The sequence below is a fragment of the Salvelinus namaycush genome, chromosome 14 (genome assembly GCF_016432855.1).
Source record: "Salvelinus namaycush isolate Seneca chromosome 14, SaNama_1.0, whole genome shotgun sequence".
Taxonomy (NCBI): domain Eukaryota; kingdom Metazoa; phylum Chordata; class Actinopteri; order Salmoniformes; family Salmonidae; genus Salvelinus; species Salvelinus namaycush.
This window is the reverse complement of record NC_052320.1, coordinates 31,478,836-31,497,769: the sequence shown is the minus strand read 5'-3', so window position 1 is coordinate 31,497,769 and position 18,934 is coordinate 31,478,836. Positions and strand designations below refer to the sequence as shown.

Below are 18,934 nucleotides of genomic sequence, written 5' to 3'. Positions count from 1 at the left end.
CTTTAATCGCACAGACATATCTCAGACATCACACTATGCTCACATCACATTACTACTTTATGTATAAGCAGGTATAGATATACAGTAAGTGGCTGCATGTTAACATGCTATATTTATGAGTGAGAATAGCCAACATGGTCAAGCCCACATCATTACTGAAGTTGACTAAAATGTATTCTTGATTAATAACTGCTTGTTGACACATTGACACTGCCAAGCTATTTTAGTTTCCCTACCCATATGATACTTGAACTAGACATAGTGAACACAGCCTAGACAATATGTCGAAAGTAATTATTGTTCCACACAGCCCTATATTGCTCTTATACTGCACAGTATGCACATGAGTCATATCACCATGGGAACTCAAACCCACAGGATTATACTTACATCTCAGAAAAAGATGCATCATCCATACATATCTATCTCCCTCTCACGCCGTTCTGTATTTCCTTCTCCGCTCCCTGTAGCCGGAAGCCTAGCCTAAAGGACAAGGTGTATCCTAGTCCTTCCAAGATGGCTGGGGCCACAGGGAGGTCCCAGTCCCCTGGGCCTGAAGACGGGGCAGAGGGAGGGCCGAGCTGGAGCTTTGCTGACCGGGCCCAAGGGGCCATGCATGCTTTCCGTGCCAGGGGCAGCACCTCGCGCCAAAACTCAGAGGGTGAGGAGATTCTAAATCTGCACCACTGGTTATATGACTAGCATTCTGTTTGATTAGCTTATCTTCTTTAGATAATAACAATATTGTAATATTTCTATATAGACATTACACCGTTGCAAAGTAGGCTATGCAGTACAGTACACTGTCAGATATGCAAAAGACAAAGAAAACAGTGCATATGCTCACAAACATTCATTGGACGATTGTCCAAGGAGTTGGACCTAATTAGCTTGGCAGATACCAAATATAATGCGAGGCAAGAAAATATCTAGTCAAATAGCTTATTATCTTCTTGACAACATATGTTCAAATATAATGCAAGTCAAGAACAAAATTAGCTATCTTCTTGACTAGTATTATATTTGAAAATACGCTATCTGCCTAGCTAATTAGGCCTAACTCCTAGATCAATCGTCCAATGAATGTGTTTAACCATTGTGAGCATGTGAACCTGTGAATTCTATTTGCTAACATTCTCTTTGACAAGCGCTAGCGTTCTGTTGGACAAGCTACTACCTGCCTACCATTCTGTTTGACAAGACATGTAACTAAATACATTCTGTGAAACTAGTTGTCTACATGACTAGCATTTCTGTTTGACTATTCATCTAACTGAATACTATTCTGTAAAACTAGTTGTCTACATGACTAGCATTTCTATTTGACTATTCGTCTAACTGAATACTATTCTGTAAAACTAGTTGTCTACATCAGGGTTTCCCAAACTCGGTTCTGGGGCCCTCCCCTGGGTGCATGTTTTTTTTTTCTCCCCCTAGCACTACACAGCTGATTCAAATAACCAACTCATCATCAAGCTTTGATTATTTGAATCAGCTGTGTAGTGCTAGGGCAAAAACCGAAACGTGGAATGAGTTTGGGAATCCCTGGTCTAAATGACTAGATCTCTGTTTGACTAGCCATCTAACTGAATACCATTCTGTAAAAATAGTTGTCTACATGACTAGCATTCTGTTTGACTAGACATCTAATGGAATACCAATTTGTTTATCTTTGTCTACCTGACTAGCATTATGTTTGACCAGCTGTCTTCCTGACAAGCATTCTAGCTACTTGACTAGCATTTTGACTTTGACTATCTGCCTGAGAGGCATACTGTTTTCTATCCACGGTATCGGACTATCAATCTGTTTGACTAGCTACTGTATACCTGGCTAGCATTCTGTTTAACTACTAGTGTATCTACCTGTATAGCTTTCAGGTTCCCTAGCTACCTTCCGAACTAGACATCAGTTTGACTATCTGACTAGCATTCTGTTTGACTATAGTTATCTACTGGACTACCTTCTGTTGTTGTCGTTAGCTCTACTGTATGTCCTCAACTTGGAGTTCAGAGGATGTGCAAGGACGTTTTACTCTGTGGCCCCATGCCAGCTGTCACCCAGCGTGGCAACTGTAGGCTTTAAGGGATGTGCCAATGGCACTTCATTAAAGTGATGCTCCAGGACTTTTGTATAATTTCAGCCAGTTGTTTTGAAAGTAGTGCTCACAAGCCAAAAATGGTTCCCTGAAAATGTTGCACAATTGTGTACTACGTCATCCATTTTGTATGATATGTTACGTCCTGCATGTATGATATGTTACTTGTTGCAATTCGTGTGATAATTTACTAATTTCAATTCATACAGTAAGTGCTTAAGATCCCAGCATGCATCTTTAATTATGGTCTAGTGTGTGGAAGATGCACTAATGTTGGAGTCAGACAATGCAGATGGGATGCAGAGTAAGGTTGCGAGTAAGGTTGCCAAAGTCAATGCCCGTTCGTCGGTGATTGGTCAACGATACTACTCCTAGTAGAAGTGGGAACTATGGACGGGATTCTTCAATGAAGTGATTGTTGTCATGCAATGTTTTTCACATGAGAAATACTACACCAAACATCTTAAGCCTTATTTAAACGGGGTTTGTTTTACTGGGGGTGGGCGGGTAATGTAAGTATGTGAACGAGCACAAAACACCATCTGTAATTTTAGTCCTGTCCGAATCTGTTATGTCTTAATTTTTACATTTCCAGCCAGAATAACCTACTGTTTTTTGGCAACCTTTAAGGGCCACTGGCAATACTATTCCCGTGCGAATCGACATCCCTGTGTTTTGAGAGAAATGTCTGCGTTTGACAGGTGTTGATCACGGTTTGAGCAAGAAAACAATAAATTATTTGATAAATTGAACGAAGTGCTGCGCATAGCCTATATATATACAGTTGAAGTCGGAAGTTTACATACACCTTAACCAAAACCATTTAAACTCAGTTTTTCCACAATTCCTGACATTTAATCCTACTAAAAATTCCCTGTCTTCGGTCAGTTAGGATCACCACTTTATTTTAAGAATATGAGATGTCAGATTAATAGTAGAGTATGATTTATTTCAGCTTTTATTTCTTTCATCACATTCCTAGTGGGTCAGAAGTTTACATACACTCAATTAGTATTTGGTAGCATTGCCTTTAAATTGTTTAACTTGGGTCAAACGTTTCGGGTAGCCTTCCACAAGCTTCCCACAATAAGTTGGGTGAATTTTGGCCCATTCCTCCTGACAGAGCTGGTGTAATTGAGTCAGGTTTTTAGGCCTCCTTGCTCGCACACACTTTTTCAGTTCTACCCACACATTTTCTATAGGATTGAGGTCATGGCTTTGTGATGCCACTCCAATATACCTTGACTTTGTTGTCCTTAAGCCATTTTGCCACAACTTTGGAAGTATGCTTGGGGTCATTGTCCATTTGGAAGACCCATTTGCGACCAGGCTTTAACTTCCTGACTGATGTCTTGAGATGTTGCTTAAATATATCCATGTAGTTTTCCTTCCTCATGATGCCATCTATTTTGTGAAGTGCACCAGTCCCTCCTGCAGCAAAGCACCCCCACAACATGATGCTTCCACCCCCGTGCTTCATGGTTGGGATGGTGTTCTTCGGCTTGCATTATCATTATGGCCAAACAGTTCTATTTTTGTTTCATCAGACCAGAGGACATTTCTCCAAAAAGTATCATATTTTTTTCCCATTTGCAGTTGCAAACTGTAGTCTGGCTTTTTTATGGCGGTTTTGGAGCAGTGGCTTCTTCCTTGCTGAGCGGCCTTTCAGGTTATGTTGATATAGAACTCGTTTTACTGTGGATGTAGATACCTTTGTTCCTGTGAAGATGCTGGAGGAAACAAGGTCCTTTGCTATTGTTCTGGGATTGATTTGCACTTTCCACACCAAAGTACGCTCATCTCTAGGAGACAGAGCACGTCTCCTTCCTGGGCGGTATGACGGCTGCATGGTCCCGTGGTGTTTATACTTGCATACTATTGTTTGTACAGGTGAACGTGGTACCTTCAGGCGTTTGGAAATTGCTCCCAAGAATGAACCAGACTCGTGGAGGTCTACAATTCTTTTTCTGAGGTTGATTGGCTGATTTTCATCCACAGGTACACCTCCAATTGACTTAAATGATGTCAAATAGCCACAACATAATTTTCTGGAATTTTCCAAGCTGTTTAAAGGCACAGTCAACTTAGTGTATGTAAACTTCTGACCCACTGGAATTGTGATACAGTGAAATAGTCTGTCTGTAAACAATTGTTGGAAAAATGACTTGTCATGCACAAAGTAGATGTCCTAACCGACTTGCCAAAACTATAGTTTGTTAAGAAGAAATGTGTGGAGTGGTTGAAAAATGAGTTTTAATGACTCCAACCTAAGTGTATGTAAAGTTCCGACTTCAGCTGTAGGGCCTATATATGAAGGGCCTACATGTATGAACTTTCACGGTCATTGCTTTTATTTATACATTTTGTGCGTATTAATTGAATATTGCCAAATGCATTAGTAAAAAATATTGCGCTTATTTAAGGTTAACCTTGCTCTTAATAGATGGCAAAGCTGCATTCAACTGACCTAAACTTTTGGAAAGTTCACTTTTTCAGCCTTAAAACACATCTCAAGTGCAAGTTCACTGTTTAGCTCATCTGAAGAAGAGCTAGAGAATTTAGGATGTCTGCTGCGGATCACAAAAATATCCTAATGATTATGTTCACACTTCCTCAATTCTAATTTTATGGTGACACTATACCAAATATGGTTTGGTATGGTTTCGAAACTTGGAAACCAAGCTCCTGTTATTAGTGCAATGTTATCGCCTGGACTTGTTGAAATATCTTCACACCTAGAAAAAAACCTCCAGGCTTCTGACATAACTTTCAATTTATTTAAAAATGAAGAATTACAGGGACTCGTCCTCTGGAATAACGGACACTTGTTTGTGGACACCTGTTTGTCGAACTTTTCACACCACTCAGGCCGACACTTGGCTCCTGATGAACAGTTACTTTGCTGACGTTGCTTCCAGTCGCAGTTTGGAACTCTGTAGTGAGTGTTGCAACCGAGGACAGATGATTTTCTCGTTCCGTGAGCTTGTGTGACCTACCACTTCGCTGCTGAGCCATTGATGCTCCTAGACATTTCCACTTCACAATAACAGCACTTACAGTTGACTGGGGCGGCTCTAGCAGGGCAGAAATTTGACGAACTGACTTGTTGGAAAGGTGGCATCCTATGACGGTGCCACGTTGAAAGTCAGTGAGCTCTTCAGTAAGGCCATTCTACTGCCAATGTTTGTCTGTGGAGATTGCATGGCTGTGTGCTTGATTTTATACACCTGTCAGCAACAGGTGTGGCTGAACTAGCTGAATCCGCTAATTTGAAGGGGTGTCCACATACCATTTATATATATATATATATATATATATATATATATATATATATATATATATATATATATATATATATATATATATAATTTGAAGGGGTGTCCACATACTTTTGTGTGTGTGTGTATATATATATATAACATATCTAACATATATGTGTGTATATATATATATATATCTGTGTGTGTGTATATATATATATATAAACATATATATATATATAAACATATATATATGTGTGTGTATATATATAAACATATACATATATATATATATACAGTGATCCCTCGCCACTTCGCGGTTCACTTATCGCGGATTCGCTATTTCGCGGATTTTCATAATGCATTTTTTTTTTTTTTTTGGTGCATTGTGCTCTGCATTCTGATTCGCTAAAAACTCACTCCCGCTTCTTGTATCAAAACATGCTACGAATTGTGCTATCATTTTGTCGTCTCGTGCAGTTATGTGTACGTACATAAAACAGCTTGGCAAATTTACATTAAGTTGGCCAAATTATCTTGTAATTTCGAACATCTCCTAAACCCATAATGTCGACGAAACGGCCTACACGTGAGTCACTGTATTTGTATACATGTAATAGTTGCTAATTGTAAAAAAAATAAAAGTTTTCTATTTCGCGGATTTCACTTATCGCGGGTCATTTTCGGAACGTAACCCCCGCGATAAACGAGGGATTACTGTATACACAGTACCAGTCAAAAGTGTGGACACCTACTCATTCAAGGGATTTTCTTTATTTTTACTATTTTCTACATTGTAGAATAATAGTGAAGACACCAAAACTATTAAATAATATATAAGGAATAATTTAGTAAACGAAAAAGTGTTAAACAAATCAAAATATATGTTAGATTCTTCTAAGTAGCCACCCTTTGCCTTGATGACAGGTTTGCACACTCTTGGCATTCTCTCAACCAGCTTCACCTGGAATGCTTTTCCAACAGTCTTGGAGTTCCCACATATGCTGAGCACTTGTTGGCCGCTTTTCCTTCACTCTGTGATCCAACTCATCCCAAACCATCTCAATTGGGTTCAGGTCGGGTGATTGTGGAGGCCAGGTCATCTGATGCAGCACTCCATCACTCTCCTTCTTGGTCAAATAGCCCTTACATGCCTGGAGGTATGTTGGGGAATTGTCCTGTTGAAAAACAAATGATAGTCCCACTAAGCACAAACCAGATGATGTGATGGCGTATCGCTGGAGAATGCTGTGGTAGCCATGCTGGTTAAGTGTGCCTTGAATTCTAAATAAATCAGACAGTTTTACCAGCCAAGCACTCCCACACCCTCATACCACCTCCTCCATGCTTCACGGTGGGATCATCCGTTCACCTACTCTGCGTCTCACAAAGACATGGCTTGTTGGAACCAAAAATCGCAAATTTGGACTCATCAGACCAAAGGACCAATTGCCACCGGTCTAATGTCCATTGTTCATGTTTCTTGGCCCAAGCAAGTCTTTTCTTATTATTGGTGGTTTCTTTGCAGCAATTCGACATTGAAGGCCTGATTCACGCAGTCTCCTGTTGAGATTGTGATAGAAAAATTGCGTATTTACCTAATTTGTTTGATATTAATAGTTAGCAATTAAAACTGAACAAATAGGAAGACGTTTCTATTCTGTTTAATTCTGTGTTTCTGTAAAGAGATGGTTTCCACTCTAGCTTCCTGCTGTTAGTCTGGGCATATGGTCAAGGAAATGGGTTTTGCTAGAGATATCTTGAGCTGACAATGACTTGGTGATTAAAAACCTAAAGTTGGAATTTCATAGACAATATGTGGTGTTTGTGACACGAGATGGAGATAGCATGAAGGAGTATATAACAATCTCTCATTGTCTCATCTTCCTGGCATCTGGGAAACTAAGCTGGGTTTGGGGTAAAACAACTTCCCGTGTAGATAACCAAGGTGGCTTATGGGAGTACTGTAACCAGCGCTGACCAAGCATTTTTAGGTCCTATATATCATCTGTTTATTCATTATTAGTTAAGCACTCAGCAACACACTTCGGAGTGTGGGGTCGACGGTTTCATTATTGCAATAATTAATCGATATTGAATAAAGATGATTGTTTGAAGAAATGACAAAGTCTTTCTCATTTTAATGGAATATTCCACGACAAGATGTGTCTGTTACTTGAACTCTGTGAAGCATTTATTTGGGCTGCAATCTAAAGTGCAGTTAACTCTAATGAACTTATCCTCTGCAGCAGATGTAACTCTGGGTCTTCCTCATGAGAGCCAGTTTCATCATAATGCTTGATGGTTTTTGCGACTGCACTTGAAGAAACTTTCAAAGTTCTTGAAATTTTCCGTATTGACTGACCTTCATGTCTAAAGTAATGATGGACTGTTGTTTCTCTTTGCTTATTTGAGCTGTTCTTGCCATAATATGGACTTGGTCTTTTACCAAATAGGGCTATCTTCTGTATACCACCCCTACCTTGTCACAATGCAAGTGATTGGCTCAAACGCATTTAGAAGGAAAGAAATTCCACAAATGAACTTTTAACAAGGCACACCTGTTAATTGAAATGCATTTCAGGTGACAAGCTCATGAAGCTGGTTGAGAGAATGCCAACAGTGTTCAAAGCTGTCATCAAGGCAATTGGTGGCTACTTTGAAGAATCTCAAATATAAAATATATTTTGATTTGTTTAACACTTTTGGGTTACTACATGATTCCATATGTGTTATTTCATAGTTTTGATGTATTCACTATTATTCTAGAAAGTAGTAAAAATAAAGAAAAACCCTTGAATGAGTAGGTGTGTCCAAACGTTTGACTGGTACTGTATATATTGAATGACCAAGCTGATCCTCATGAGTTGTGTTTGTTCTCCTCTGCGGCATGCACGTTAAAGTGCTGATTGAAATGCAGGATGAAGACTTTGGACTGAAGAGTTCTCCAGGTTAGATACAGCCCTGGCCTTAGTATTACTAGCTAACTAATATTTATGATGAGAACATTCTACATCAGTGTCTTAATCAAATGATAAGTTGTAACTAACATCTTAACACTTAGATTGCATCGCTTTTTTCACGTTATACCTATGCATTGTATGATACTATAGACCTATCATTGAAACAATGTCATAGTAAAGATTTCAGTGGCTTAACATTTGCCGTCTTACGATTTTCCTTCATGTACTGTACCCATACATGAGAATTTACTGAGGATTCCATACGTGGGTTCACATGTGTTGTTTTGGCATTGTTTTATAAAATGCCTTTCATTTTGTTTATACCATTATTGTATATCTCTCCTCTCCTTTTCTTTGCAGCAATTGAGGGGTTAATAAGTAAGAACTAATTATATTTTATTGGTTGGCTGTAGGGAAGAAGCAAAAGCGCAACGTATTTGTTTATATTCACTTTTACAAATGACAGTACGCCTTGAAACCATGCATGTCCAAATTTGCTGAACTTTGCTAACTTTACTTAAATCCTCTGTCCATAGGAATTCTTGCTATGCTATAGTTGTTATGACTGCTTATGACAACTCATAAGTCAATTATCATCGAGTTAAGTTGCCTGTGTGACAGAGGGTTCAAGTTAAGTGTTACCAACAAGTATAACCTAGAGATAACTTGTAAATAATTCTAAAAGTAGTGCGTTCAGCTTGTTCCTGATTTAACGTGCATGAAGAAACCTTAATTTCATCTCCTAATTTTTTCCTGGACCCTTTTAACAATGTACTCTACCCAAATATAGACCAGCATGTACTGTAATCAGTATGCACTACAGTACAGACCAACACCAAAAGGACTTAAATAGCCTGATTGTTAGCCTAGTTAGCTTGAAATTTCTATTGCGATGACTAGAGAGCCTGTTTTGCTAGCAGTGTAAGGTAATGCATGGCTGTGGAGTCATTGGTGGTGGACGGAGGGGACCTCATCAGAAAGCATTCTTGACTTTAACGTCCTCTGTTCGGTAGTAGATCCCTCAATTCCTGCATTCAGTCTTTTTGTTGTTGTTTCACAAATCAATGCCGTTGAATTCCACCAATGCTATGGTATGCCAACAGTGCTAACATTCCACACTGGCTTGGAAGCTCTGAACTGCACTGTTGATGCTAACGGCTATGTACCAACTTTGCTTGGCTTAATCTGGACACAATAACGGTGTTACAGTATGTATGGGAGCCAGTGGTTGAAGCTTTGACATTGTGGTTGATGTGGTGTCCTTGTCTTTGCTCCATAGAGGCTTGCCTCCCCGGGGAGGACGTTGGGGATGATAAGAACTGCCACTGTGAATTCCTTCAAGATTTATCTCCTGGGTTGAAGGTCACAATTAGGGCAATAATGTAAGAGGGGATTTATATTCACTTTATACCCGAAGAACCCAGTGTCTTGTGCAGAAACTAGCACTTTAGAAATGAGTTCCTCTGATTTTTAAAGGCAGTTGGCCTGTTTGAGTTTATGAACATGCACACAGTATAATTCGATTATAATACATTTGATAGAAAATCTGATTCTATTCTTCTGAATGATTACCTTACTAAAGTGTGTCAACAGCTGCTTTTGTTTTGAAAAATACATATTTCTGTTTTATTTTTCCTAAATGTCTGCTTCAGCATCATGAGGTTTCTGGTGTCAAAGAGGAGGTTTAAGGAGAGCCTACGGCCATACGACGTGATGGATGTGATAGAGCAGTACTCCGCAGGCCACTTGGACATGCTGAGTCGGATTAAGCAACTACAGTCCAGGCAAGACCCCCCATTCTTCCATTCACCGATCGTCACACACCCTTTCCCAGCATAGCTCACATTTAATGTACCTCAAAACAGACTTGTGTTCGAATAGTAATTATGTTGTTCTTAATAATAGCTTAGCTGTGTTTGTTTGAGAATGTCTGGCATAATAGGATCAATGTGCAAACCCACCCATCTGGCACTGAAGGTTGGCTCAATAAACGCTCAAAGTATTAGAAAGTAAACAAATACTATTTAGGGGGGTAGAAGAAAATATTATTATACTATTTGAACCTCACACATCCACAGACCCACCAGGTTTTCATCAGTAGACACACATTGACAGCTGCCACTCTTCACCAGGGCAATTCAATTACCAGCCCTGGAGTGCCAAAGTTCTGCCAGGAGTATTTCTAGCCTGGTAGATAAATGATACATACAGTGGGGCAAAAAAGTATTTAGTCAGCCACCAATTGTGCAAGTTCTCCCACTTAAAAAGATGAGAGAGAACTGTAATTTTCATCATAGGTACACTTCAACTATGACAGACAAAATGAGAAAAATAAATCCAGAAAATCACATTGTAGGATTTTTAATGAATTTATTTGCAAAATATGGTGGAAAATAAGTATTTGGTCACCTACAAACAAGCAAGATTTCTGGCTCTCACAGACCTGTAACTTCTTCTTTAAGAGGCTCCTCTGTCCTCCACTCGTTACCTGTATTAATGGCACCTGTTTGAACTTGTTATCAGTATAAAAGACACCTGTCCACAACCTCAAACAGTCACACTCCAAACTCCACTATGGCCAAGACCAAAAAGCTGTCAAAGGACACCAGAAACAAAATTGTAGACCTGCACCAGGCTGGGAAGACTGAATCTGCAAGAGGTAAGCAGCTTGGTTTGAAGAAATCAACTGTGGGAGCAATTATTAGGAAATGGAAGACATACAAGACCACTGATAATCTCCCTCGATCTGGGGCTCCACGCAAGATCTCACCCCATGGAGTCAAAATGATCACAAGAACGGTGAGCAAAAATTCCAGAACCACACGGGGGGACCTAGTGAATGACCTGCAGAGAGCTGGGACCAAAGTAACAAAGCCTACCATCAGTAACACACTACGCCGCCAGGGACTAAAATCCTGCAGTACCAGACGTGTCCCCCTGCTTAAGCCAGTACATGTCCAGGCCCGTCTGAAGTTTGCTAGAGAGCATTTGGATGATCCAGAAGAAGATTGGGAGAATGTCATATGGTCAGATGAAACCAAAATAGAACTTTTTGGTAAAAACTCAACTCGTCGTGTTTGGAGGACAAAGAATGCTGAGTTGCATCCAAAGAACACCATACCTACTGTGAAGCATGGGGGTGGAAACATCATGCTTTGGGGCTGTTTTTCTGCAAAGGGACCAGGACGACTGATCCGTGTAAAGGAAAGAATGAATGGGGCCATGTATCGTGAGATTTTGAGTGAAAACCTCCTTCCATCAGCAAGGGCATTGAAGATGAAACGTGGCTGGGTCTTTCAGCATGACAATGATCCCAAACACACCGCCCGGGCAACGAAGGAGTGGCTTCGTAAGAAGCATTTCAAGGTCCTGGAGTGGCCTAGCCAGTCTCCAGATCTCAACCCCATAGAAAATCTTTGGAGGGAGTTGAAAGTCCGTGTTGCCCAGCAACATCCCCAAAACATCACTGCTCTAGAGGAGATCTGCATGGAGGAATGGGCCAAAATACCAGCAACAGTGTGTGAAAACCTTGTGAAGACTTACAGAAAACGTTTGACCTCTGTCATTGCCAACAAAGGGTATATAACAAAGTATTGAGATAACCTTTTGTTATTGACCAAATACTTATTTTCCACCATAATTTGCAAATAAATTCATAAAAAATCCTACAATGTGATTTTCTGGATTTTTTTTTCTCATTTTGTCTGTCATAGTTGAAGTGTACCTATGATGACAATTACAGGCCTCTCTCATCTTTTTAAGTGGGAGAACTTGCACAATTGGTGGCTGACTAAATACTTTTTTGCCCCACTGTAATTGTCATTGATTGGCCTGAGACATTACGTACCTCGTGTCCCAGGTCTGAATTAGTCCTTGATTAGAAGGAAAAAATGGAAGGCTGCGCTACCAAAGGTAACCGCCCCGTTCCGCCCCCCCACCCATTATGTTCTTTACCTCTACTTTACGCACAAATGTGTGTGCTCACCCTCCCCATCACTTTAGATTTTTCACTTTACTCACTGTCAATTGTGAATGATAAATTCTTCAAGTTTTACCAGTGAAATGTCCATGCAGCTTCTGCATGCCAACCATTTGATCTCAATCAATTTCATGGGAATATGCATTTTGGTATTTTTCTTGAATGATATAGGCCTAGGCTCCAGTGTTTTTGTATTATGTACAGTGAAATAATTTAACAAACTGTAGCCTACCTGTGTTTAATCAAAGCACATACTGTATATTGCCTATGTAACAGTTTAACTTTATGTCCGTCCCCTCGCGCGAACCAGGGACCCTCTGCACACATCAACAACAGTCACCCACGAAGCATCGTTACCCATCGCTCCACAAAAGCCGCGGCCCTTGCAGAGCAAGGGGAACCACCACTTCAAGGTTTCAGAGCAAGTGACGTCACCGACTGAAAGGCTGCTAGCGCGCACCACCGCTACCTAGTTAGCCATTTCACATCGGTTACATTCACCCCCCTTTCAACCTCCTCCTTTTCTGCAGCAACCAGTGATCCGGGTCAACAGCATCAATTTAACAGTTTAACTTTTTATGGCGTCCCCTCGCCCCGACCCGGGCGTGAACCAGGGACCCTCTGCACACATCAACAACAGTCACCCACGAAGCGTCGTTACCCATCGCTCCACAAAGGCCGCGGCTCTTGCAGAGCAAGGGGAACCACTACTTCAAGGTTTCAGAGCAAGTGACGTCACCGACTGAAAGGCTGCTAGCGCGCACCACCGCTACCTAGTTAGCCATTTCACATCGGTTACACCTAGTGGGGCATGCTGCGCAGAAATTTTGAAAAATAATCATCCTAAAATCTCATAAGAAATAAGGTGGTTTTTTTCGTCTTACAGTAACATTATGCTATTATATTCAGTTCTGTTATGTCGAATATTAATGAATAATTATGTGATCATGCAGACATTGATTCTTCTTTGATCTAACTTCATTGAACAAGCACCATTCTCAATTCAGCATTGAAATTCGGCAGTGTATCCTCTATCGAAAAAGAGGCGTCCAGAAAATTTTGCAACGCATCATCTCTGAAAAGGGAAACCAGAAATGTTTTGGCCTTCTTGGACCGTAATTGAATAGCCCTGCCTAATTGTCCAGGCTTATTCAGTCTGGTGGAGTATTGCAGATTAGAAATGTAGAGCATAGATTTGACACCGTCTTGTCACTGTATACTTTGTTGTGTCACTGGACACATGCATGTTGTGATAATCACTAAACTAACATCCGCCCTTATGTGCTACGCCTTCCTCTGGCACGTATCCCGATGACGGACACATTTACGTGATGTTTCATAGCTTGAAACAACTTAATTCACTTGAACAGTATTTAACAAGTCAAGGGAAATGTCGATTTCATATATTTTTCACCCTCAAATAAGTACCACATTTCTTTTGATTAGATGATACATGTCCAACACATATGTAAATCTATTCCAACAATGAAACTGTAGGCCCTGTGTACATTTCTGTTAAAACAACAACCAATATTTCATAGCTAATGTGGTTCTTTATTTCTCTCGACAACCCAGTCACACACCGGTGAGAAAGTAACCAATGTTAGATCTATGTTTTGACATAAATAACCATGGTAGCTACAAAGTTTTTGAGAAGCTAATATATTTAGACTTATTTGTCCATGTATTTCATATGGTCAGATTCCCATGTGTTAGTTCATTTTGCGTTGCGCTCACATCTTCTCTATGTGCCTTGCCAGGGTAGATATGATTGTGTGGCCTCCTGGCCCAACTACTCCTCGCCGTAAGAGGTCTACAGAAGGTCCTAGGTTATGTCACTAGACTGCTATTTTCCTATACGTAAATTACTGTAGAACGTAAGGAAATTCTTATGTCATGCTGCATAATGCGCATTAGCCACAAGAATGATAAAATGCCTGTCCTAATTTGTAACGATGACAGATAATGACAACTGACTCACACAATTCTGGCACTAAATTGTGTCATAATTGTGTAGTAGGTTATCATGTCCTGTTATAACAGGTATTAGGTCACTCTGCTATATACTGTAGAACTGTTATACGACTTTACGTCAATTGGGACTCTAGTAAAGTGCTATCAAATGTATTTATTTTGATGAATAAGAGCCCTTTTGTAACTCCGGCTACATGACGGTTCATTGTATCACTCCAACAAAAGCCCAATAGACTGAACCATGTCTTTAGACAGTCGACTTCTGAGTGGATTTACAGTCTAGTAAGACTAAAATAACAGAAGTAGTAGATTGAGCAATCCCTCACGCGCTTCTTTCATAATGTTTGTGGATATTGTTGTGGGGGAAATGTTGCTCATAGTTTATAGTGATAGTGGTAACACTTTACTTAAAGCATCCAGGCAAAATGCATTACGATGCCATTACAATATATTGTACGACTTGTCATGAGTAAGTATGACCCTACCCTTTATAATCTCTTTTACTGTATTCATCTCATCTGAAGAAAAGGCCAAGAGCGCACACGCACAGGCAATGGGCTGAGTCATGTAGCCTTACACAACAAGGCTGCTTTTGTATCGGAGAAAGAGGGAGAGCTCCCCTGTTAGGAAGCTGTGGAAATGAAACATAGTGAAGCATGCCACATGATGCATTGTCTCCTCGTTTTCATAGTTGTCGTTTTTTCCCATCAAGAATTGTTGAGGCCTGGAACTCACCATTTTCAGCGTCAAAGAACATTATCATTCTTCAGCACCAATTCCATATGCACTTTACAGAGACCAATCTCTAACTTCACCTACATGATTTTAGTTTTGTCTTACCTTTCTAATTTTATACACCTGCTTCACTAATCCAGAGGGGGAAATGTAATTTAAATTGTGAACTTAGTCTACTCTATAATGTTTCCTTTCGCTAAAAACACAACTCTTTGACTCTCTGGATCAAAGCAATAGCTTTATCCTCGATATCGCTTTCTCTAAATGCCAGAGTGGACCAGATTGTTGGTAAAGGTCCTCCAGATAAAGGTGCCAAAGGTGGCGGTGACGGGGAGAAAGAGGAGGAGGACCCCAGCATGATGGGACGTATGATGAAAGTGGAGAAACGGGTAAGCCATGTGTTCTTCTGACCTTATCTCAGCCTCTCTGTCCTAAACAGTCCCCGCTCTTGGTAGAAATGCCCTTAGAGACGAAACACACCGTGTCGACGAACAGTTAGAAGCAGGGGGGTGGTCGTTCTGACTCCTGTCGCCTCTGACCAGAACATCGGCCATCATTTTCTGTTAATTTTCCTGACAATACAACATGTTGAATCGCCACAGTTTGTCGACAACCAGCAGGTGATTCTAACCTGCTGCTTTTAGCCGTTCATCTCTGTGGTGTGTAATCTGATCTAGGATCACCAAAGCAGGTGATTCTAACCCATTGCTTTTAGCCGTTCATCTCTGTGGTGTGTAATCTGATCTAGGATCACCAAAGCAGGTGATTCTAACCTGCTGCTTTTAGCCGTTCATCTCTGTGGTGTGTAATCTGATCTAGGATCACCAAAGCAGGTGATTCTAACCCATTGCTTTTAGCCGTTCATCTCTGTGGTGTGTAATCTGATCTAGGATCACCAAAGCAGGTGATTCTAACCCATTGCTTTTAGCCGTTCATCTCTGTGGTGTGTAATCTGATCTAGGATCACCAAAGCAGGTGATTCTAACCCATTGCTTTTAGCCGTTCATCTCTGTGGTGTGTAATCTGATCTAGGATCACCAAAGCAGGTGATTCTAACCTGCTGCTTTTAGCCATTCATCTCTGTGGTGTGTAATCTGATCTAGGATCACCAAAGCAGGTGATTCTAACCCATTGCTTTTAGCCGTTCATCTCTGTGGTGTGTAATCTGATCTAGGATCACCAAAGCAGGTGATTCTAACCCATTGCTTTTAGCCGTTCATCTCTGTGGTGTGTAATCTGATCTAGGATCACCAAAGCAGGTGATTCTAACCTGCTGCTTTTAGCCATTCATCTCTGTGGTGTGTAATCTGATCTAGGATCACCAAAGCAGGTGATTCTAACCCATTGCTTTTAGCCGTTCATCTTTGTGGTTTGTAATCAGATTACCCTCGCCAAATCCTAAAATCCTAAAAACGTTTGGGTGTGAAAGGCCCAACTGACCTAAGATCAGTGTCTATGGGCATTGCCGTGCTACACCACAGTATGCAGAGATTATATGGGACTCTCTCTCTTCCTGCAGGTGGGCTCCATGGACAGAAAGCTGGATTTCCTGGTCAACGTGTACGTACAGCGCATGGGCATCCCGCGCTCTGAGACAGAGGCCTATTTCAACTCCAAGGAAGCCTACCCGGCACCCCCTTACATTAGCCCCAAGGATAGCAAGGAGGAGAAGCAGGAGAAGGAAAAGAAGGTGAAAGAGGAGGAGAAGAAGGAGAAGAGCTGCTCCGCTGCCGAGGTCCTCCGCTCCGTGGAGAGGAAGAAGTGCTCCCCGGAGCCCAGGTCTTTGGGCACGCCCTCCGGCAGCCGCAGCCGCCCCTGCACCTCCTGGGAGCACCAGCTGCAGCACCCTCTCAGCCAGCCCGCCTGGAACAGCAGTGTGGCCAACACCCCCTCACCTGTAGGGGGGGGCAGCGGAGAGCACTCCCCCTCTCTGTTCCGCCTGCCACCCCCTCCCCCGCCCATCCACGAGCGCTCATCTTCCGGGGCAGGAGGGAGCAGTATCCGGGAGGGCACCTCCCAGGGCAGGAAGCGCAACAGGAGGCAGAGGCGTCAGCCAGACGTGGCCCCGCTGCCCACCGCAGAGAGTGACACGTCCTTGTCCATCCCATCAGTGGACCACGAGGAGCTGGAGCGCTCCTTCAGTGGGTTCAGCATCTCCCAGGCCAAGGAGGACTTCTTTGGGACATCGTTCTTCAATGGGGTGGCGGCAGAAACAGGGGCATCTCTCTGCGCCAGGGTTAGACCCTTCATTGCTGAGGGTGAATCAGACACAGACTCTGACCTGTACACCCCTGGCGGCCCCTCGCCCCTCTCCTTCAGCGGTGAGGGTGCAGGGGGGTATGGAGACAGAATCTGGCCACCTCTCAAGTAGGCTAGAATCAGAATAACTGGCCCCTAGTATGAGCTGGGATGGATTGAGATATGAGGGGAGGATCAAGAAGATTGCATATGTTAACGCTTGTCACTGAAACTTTCACAAACAAAAAATGGCCCAATTGATTCTGTCTTGTGTGATTGTATGTGTATGACCATTGAGGTATTCAGAGTTGTTTTAGATAGGGTGTCCAATCACCCAAATGCTTGAGTTGATGCTTTTCATGTGAACTGAAGCCGATTTAAGTTAAAAGATTAATATCTACTGCGCTTTCTGAACACTCTGTGATTTCTCTGGACCAAAAAATGTGGGGCGATATTGGAAGACATGTCAATGCAATAGCCCATCAGTAGGCTATACCTACAGTACAAGTCACCTACTGTATGTTTAGGTTATGCTGAGCCTTCGAAAATGATCACTGCCTTGTTGGTTTTATTCCAGTATGACACGATTTTATTAGAATTGAATTGTTGCTAATATTTTTCATTCTGAATATGGCGCTCAGTTAAATCGGTGGCATTAGTATATGATTGAATCATGCATTTTTTGCGGCAAATTCAGTATAATTCTAAAAGTCAAACTATAATGTGCTGATGGGTTGTGTGCTGTGGTTTATGTACTGTAGTCCTTGGTAGAAAACATTATCGCAAACAAATAGAGAATAGATGCAGCTGCACAACCCTCCTTAAGCGTATGGTCTTCTTATACACTGCGCTGACTCCTGGAAACGCATGCCTTAAATGAGTTCCGCGAAGTAATACACAACGTATAGTTCTACACTCTTATTTAACCGCACGATGACAGAGCGACATGACATGATCTTTAAGAGGAGTTGTTGTAGAACTGAGACACAAGCTAGTAGGTAGGCTTTCTACTTTTGAGTTTTCAGCAATAATATCTTACTGGTGTCTGTTAAATATGTCAAGTCAATTTCTTAATGAAAAAAAACTGCACGAAAATATTAATAATAAATGAACTGCATGGCATGTACAGAATAGTTGCTTTAGGTAGGAAATGTATGACTGTGGCAAGTAGGAACCAAACTAAATGACATTCCTCAACCATTTCCTCAACCATTCCACAGATGATCGACAGAAAGTGGGCAGAACAGGAAAATAAAACCAAGCAACATTGCATGACTGACTTCAACTTAAATATATACACTACCGTTCAAAAGTTTGAGGTCACTTAGAAATGTCCTTGTTTTTGAAAGAAAAGCACATTTTTTGTCCATTTTTAAAATAACATCAAATTGATCAGAAATACAGTGTAGACATTGTTAATGTTGTAAATGACTATTGTAGCTGGAAACGGCTTATTTTTATTTTTATGGAATATCTACATAGGCGTACAGAGGCCCATTATCAGCAACCATCACACCTGTGTTCCAATGGCAAGTTGTGTTAGCTAATCAATCCACTTCTTTAGACTAGTTGAGTATCTGGAGCATCAGCATTTGTGGGTTCAATTACAGACTCAAAATGGCCAGAAACAAAGAACTTTCTTCTGAAACTCGTCAGTCTGTTCTTGTTCTGAGAAATTAAGGCTATT

General features: G+C 41.3%; 1 protein-coding gene across 3 annotated transcripts in view; it reads left to right on the top strand.

The window, feature by feature from the left end:
- LOC120059390 (potassium voltage-gated channel subfamily KQT member 2-like) overlaps nt 1-18,561 on the top strand; it is a 40,595-nt gene extending 22,034 nt beyond the window's left edge. For 2 of the 3 annotated variants that reach the window (XM_039008404.1, XM_039008403.1), the window contains 5 exons: nt 471-661; nt 9,601-9,703; nt 9,974-10,105; nt 15,281-15,398; nt 16,529-18,561. In XM_039008404.1, the coding sequence (XP_038864332.1) occupies nt 471-661; nt 9,601-9,703; nt 9,974-10,105; nt 15,281-15,398; nt 16,529-17,380 (1,396 nt within the window). In that variant the 3' untranslated portion in view covers nt 17,381-18,561. Of the gene's footprint in view, nt 1-470; nt 662-9,600; nt 9,704-9,973; nt 10,106-14,060; nt 14,135-15,240; nt 15,399-16,528 lie in introns of all 3 variants that reach the window. The other variant, XM_039008402.1, reaches the window with a different exon arrangement.
- Nucleotides 18,562-18,934: the final 373 nt, after the last annotated feature.